At 37.2% G+C, this 4,747-nt stretch overlaps 1 protein-coding gene across 1 annotated transcript; it reads right to left on the reverse strand.

Moving 5' to 3' along the window:
- Positions 1-862: 862 nt before the first annotated feature.
- Positions 863-4,728, reverse strand: GPR85 (G protein-coupled receptor 85). The gene is made up of 2 exons (XM_009880874.1): positions 4,652-4,728; positions 863-3,545 (listed from the first exon to the last, which is right to left on the reverse strand). Exon 2 carries the CDS (start codon positions 3,368-3,370, stop codon positions 2,258-2,260), a length of 1,113 nt encoding a protein of 370 aa, XP_009879176.1. The 5' UTR covers positions 3,371-3,545; positions 4,652-4,728; the 3' UTR covers positions 863-2,257.
- Positions 4,729-4,747: the final 19 nt, after the last annotated feature.

Consider the following 4,747-nt stretch of genomic DNA (forward strand, 5'->3'; position numbering starts at 1 on the left):
TTGCCAATCAACCTTTTAATAAACTTAAGTGGGATAACTTTCAGAATTTTTCTCAACATACGATTCAGTTTTTATTCACTCTTGCTATCTTTGACAATTGCTTAACTACCTTAATTTCAAAGCCTTTTTGGGTGTAATAAAAAAGTCCTTTTGGTAGAAGTTTATTGGTCCCGTTTCAAATTATGTTCTGAAACATTCTTGTACTCATGAGGACTCATTATTTTAGCAATTTTTCTGTTTCAACACAGTATATAAAGCCATGCCTCTCAACCAATCAACCTCAGTATAAAAGTGTAAGTGAGGTCAAACAGATTGCTCACTAAATCTTTGATCAAGTTGTCTGATCACATATAGACACAACTCTCTGAATTGTTGCATATGTTGTATAATGTTATCATACAAATTTAAGCATTTCCATTATTGACTGCTGCTTGTGTATGTATATATTAACTTGCTGGTCATAAAACTACAACAAAGGACAAGATATATCAATACTGAATTAAGACCTCTAGTCTTGTCTCTCCAAAAATTAAGAAAAATCTGTGTTCTTTATGATCGACCAACTCATGATGTTGTGCTTCAAATATACACATTTTCCAAAATTAAACTGTGGGGTTAATGTCAAATACTGTGTTGTAACTTTAAATATAACTGACATATTAGAACAGATAGATGGGTAATTATGATAAACTACACAATAGTGCTACTGTAGATAATATCATTTATCAATCCTGTGGTCCCCATCATTCATGCATTTACAGTTTGGGAATACAGTGACTGCAAAGGATAATAATTCATAATGGCTACATTCTCAGTACTTCATGCTAGCTCACTAGACAAAATAAAAAAGGTTAATTGTATAACTGGAAAAATGTAAAATTTTATTCCAAGAAAATTAACAAGCTACACAGGTAAATTTTGGCAAATGCAACTTTATATTGAAATCCACACATCTGTATCTTAAAGAAGGAAAGACTCACAGACTCTAATGTATTTCTAAAATACTAAGAAATCATATTATATGCTTTCACAAGTTAAAACTTAAATAATTTAAAACAACCAATACACCAAAATGTGCAGAAAATATAAACAAGACTGTGCCTTCAGTAGAATAAATGCTTCACAAATTGTGCAAGATATCATACTAAGGCTGCGGTCTCCCCATGACAGCTGTCTTAAAATATAAACATACATCAACTGCCTGTGTTTCTCAGAACAAACTAGAAAGGGCGGCACACCTAGAAAAAAATCGTATCATCCCAGTGATGTGCATACTGATTTTGGGAACCATTGGAGTAAAAAGGAAAAAAGAGGACTAAGTGATCTTTCATGCACTCCCAAATGACTGACCAGAGTTATTGATTCAATTTTCCTTGCTTATTTGCTTCAATGCTAAACAAAATGGAAGATACTAGATAACCCTTTAAGGCAACATGTGTTTATTCTGTATAATTATAACTGTTCAATTATGACTGGATATTATCATTAACGTTGCCTAACAGACTGATATCTAGCTTTTTAAAAAATATAAATAAGAGTCTATTAAACTTTATACCAAATCAGCAAAAAACACAGAATACAGTTAAATGTTAGTAATTTCACTGTTAAGGAAAATGGTATTTAGAAAGAGTAATATATTTGGAAAAAAAAAAGTAAAGTCTAAATCTGAACAAAAATACTGCTTTGGAATGCTCCCCAAAACTTACTCACAAGGCAAACAGATTTGTAAGTGTGATAATCCAATAATGCATGGCACATCTTTAATCAGTTACAGTACTTGAGTCCCCAGTTTTCAGTCTTTGCAAAACAATAATTGTATGAAATGTTTTAAAGGTCTTCAGATGTCTAAAATTAGTTTTATCAACACATTAACCTCATATCAACTTAATTTATTAAGATGTCCAAATGCTAATCTTTTTGATGGTCTTATTTTATGTAGTGATATACACAGCATTTAGCACTGATACTTAGCACCTGCTACTTTCATAATCTAGATTTCAACCACATAAAGAAATTCAGGGCAGTAGTTCAGTCCTTTGTTCTTAATTACAAACCTTCAGCAGTGGTCAGCAGTAACATGTTTAGATTTAAAACAGGATTAGAGGTGAGCTATTGCAAAGACTGCAGAATGTTGCCCAAATCCTTACAACTGCTGACATCCCATTCTTGATTTTCTTCTCAAGACATGGCTACAGGCCACAATTGCTTAGCAGAGAATGGTAGTGTTTCACAAGGCTAAAGATTTACAGATGCTCCCTCATATAACACAGTAAGGTTCCCTTGGTAACCTGGATTTTCTGCAGTAAAGAAGGGTTGTGCTGAAACAGCGCCTCAGCTCCCTGTTGGAGAAAATGCAGACAAAAGGATTGATTCCAGCTTGGGCAAAACTCATCCAGACAGCGGCCGTTAGAAATCCCCCTGGTACTACAGGCCCTCTTGCAAAAACTCTCCAGTAACAGGCTACCAAATAGGGACCCCACAAGGTCAGAAAGAGGAATGTCATGATGTAGAACATTCTGCTGATTCTCTTCTCCATTTTGAACTCATCTAAAACCAGTAGCCTTCTCCTGCCTGTGGTGTTTGCGTTTTGCCTGATTCCCAACAAGGTTGGAGGTGTGGGACCCCTTCCAAATCCAGCCAGCCAATTAGCAGCTGCTTGACCACTTGCTCCAGGACCATGAAAAGTCCAGTTCTGGCTCACTGCTGCAACAAACTGGACTGGCTTCATTTTCCTGCGATCGTGAACAAAAAATATCAGCTTGAGGTAGACAAGCTGTGTGGCTAGGAGGATAAGGGCAAGGAGAAGCATAAATCCCAAGGAATCATTAGCCCTGAAGGAACGATGCTGGAAAGTGCATTGGTCTTCCTCCCTAATGAACGAGTAGGTGCCCACATCTAAAACTGGGGGGAAAGCCATGGCTACAGAGAGGGTCCACACCATACAGATCACAGCCAAACAAGTCCAGAAGGTCAGCCTTTTCGTATAAAAACGGTGGTGGGCAATAGCTAAGTATCTGGTGACGCTTATGCAGAATAACATGAAAGCAGTGTGAAAGCAGGACAAAACCCCCAAAAAGGCAATCACTTTGCAAGTAAGAGTCCCATACGTCCAAGTAGAGCCATTTTTTACAGAGGTGAAAACAAATGGGAAACAAATTGCAGATCTGAGGATATCTGAGCAGCAAAGATCCAACAGGAAGTAGTAAGGAGCTCTATGCAAGGTCTTATCTTTGACTAGCAAAATGGAGATCAGAAGGTTACCCACCACACTGACTCCTATTATGAAACCCAGTGAAGTCAGTTTCAGAAAAGCTGTTAAAGGAGAGAGATTTTGTAAAATGTTGTCAGCTGCATGGCTGTAGTTCGCCATAGATGGATGGATGATATGTATATTGCCTCAGTCAAGTCTCATGATCTATATATAAGAACAAGGAAAAAATAGATCCATACATCTTACTGAAAATGTAATCCACAAACAGAACTGATCTTGTGTCTAGTCATACAGTACATCCTCTTCGTTCTGATTTGTCATGCCATCAAAATATCTGAAAAAAAATCGAGCTATCAGTTCTTAAGTTAACAAGAAATGATGTCAGAAAGTGCTAACAAAGATGTTAATTTATGGAGAACCGAATGAAGTTGTAAATTTGAGTACTATTGTTTGTTTTTAAAAATCACGAGGCTTTTTTTTATATACTTACTGTTTAGCATGATCGATTATTGGCATTTCACTGATTTGGCTTGCTACAGTTTCAGAACTGACCGGTGCTCCTTATATTTGGTAGCTTATATGATTTTACAGTTAAAGCCTCAGAGATTTTATGAATCAAAAGATTCCCAGTTTGCAAGCCCAAGAGTTAATCACTGACATCTTTTAAAAAAATCCCCAAAGACTGCTGATATTTTGACATTACCTACATTTATTTTATGGCTACAGTATTTGTCAATGTTTTAGAGGCAGCTGCTGTGTTGATACGGATCACACCCAAAGAAACCCTGCAGAATTTATGTTTTTTAACCCAAGTCACCAAAGCACATTAATCACACTGTGTTAGTTCATGCACATTGTAAGAGAAACAGTATTCATTATCCCCCTCCCTTCCTCCTATAAACCATAATTTTATCATTTAGGCTTTCAAATAAACAGGTATGCCAGACAGTTGATAGCACTATGCTTTAGGGTCTCCCCTACCCCCCTCCCTCCCCCCCCGTTTTAATGCAAATCTTTAAAGCCTCAACATAATTCATAATAAGCAACCGTCAGTGTAAATACTGAGCAAAAATAGGCAACACACCCAAGATATAATGCCCATCCTTTTGGGAGGGCTGCTTTTGGTTATGCTTAAATAAACATAAAATAAATTGATTATATTTTTTTAGCTAATTAGGGCTCCGCGATTCCCACTAATCCTCCCAATGAATCGCACCGGAATACATTTCATGCAATAAAATAAAATAAATTAAAGAACTGTCTGCTGCTGCTGGGGGTTTTTTGTTGGTTGTTTTTTTTTTTCTCCCTCCAGAGCCAGGGACAGGAGCCACAGCAGGCATCATCAGGCTCCTTCGTTATTCACTCGAAGTGTTTCCTATGCCACCTCGGGTGTACAAAGGATATTCCCACTGAATCCCAGCAAAATCCTTCCATTCTTACCGTCCACAAAAGAGCCTGATTGCTGCTGTGTAAACAGAGGCTGATCAGATCATGGCATCGTTTTAAAACCATGAAATCAGGCTCCCCCTCCCCCCC

The sequence above is a fragment of the Charadrius vociferus genome, unplaced genomic scaffold (genome assembly GCF_000708025.1).
Source record: "Charadrius vociferus isolate BGI_N301 unplaced genomic scaffold, ASM70802v2 scaffold52, whole genome shotgun sequence".
NCBI lineage: Eukaryota > Metazoa > Chordata > Aves > Charadriiformes > Charadriidae > Charadrius > Charadrius vociferus.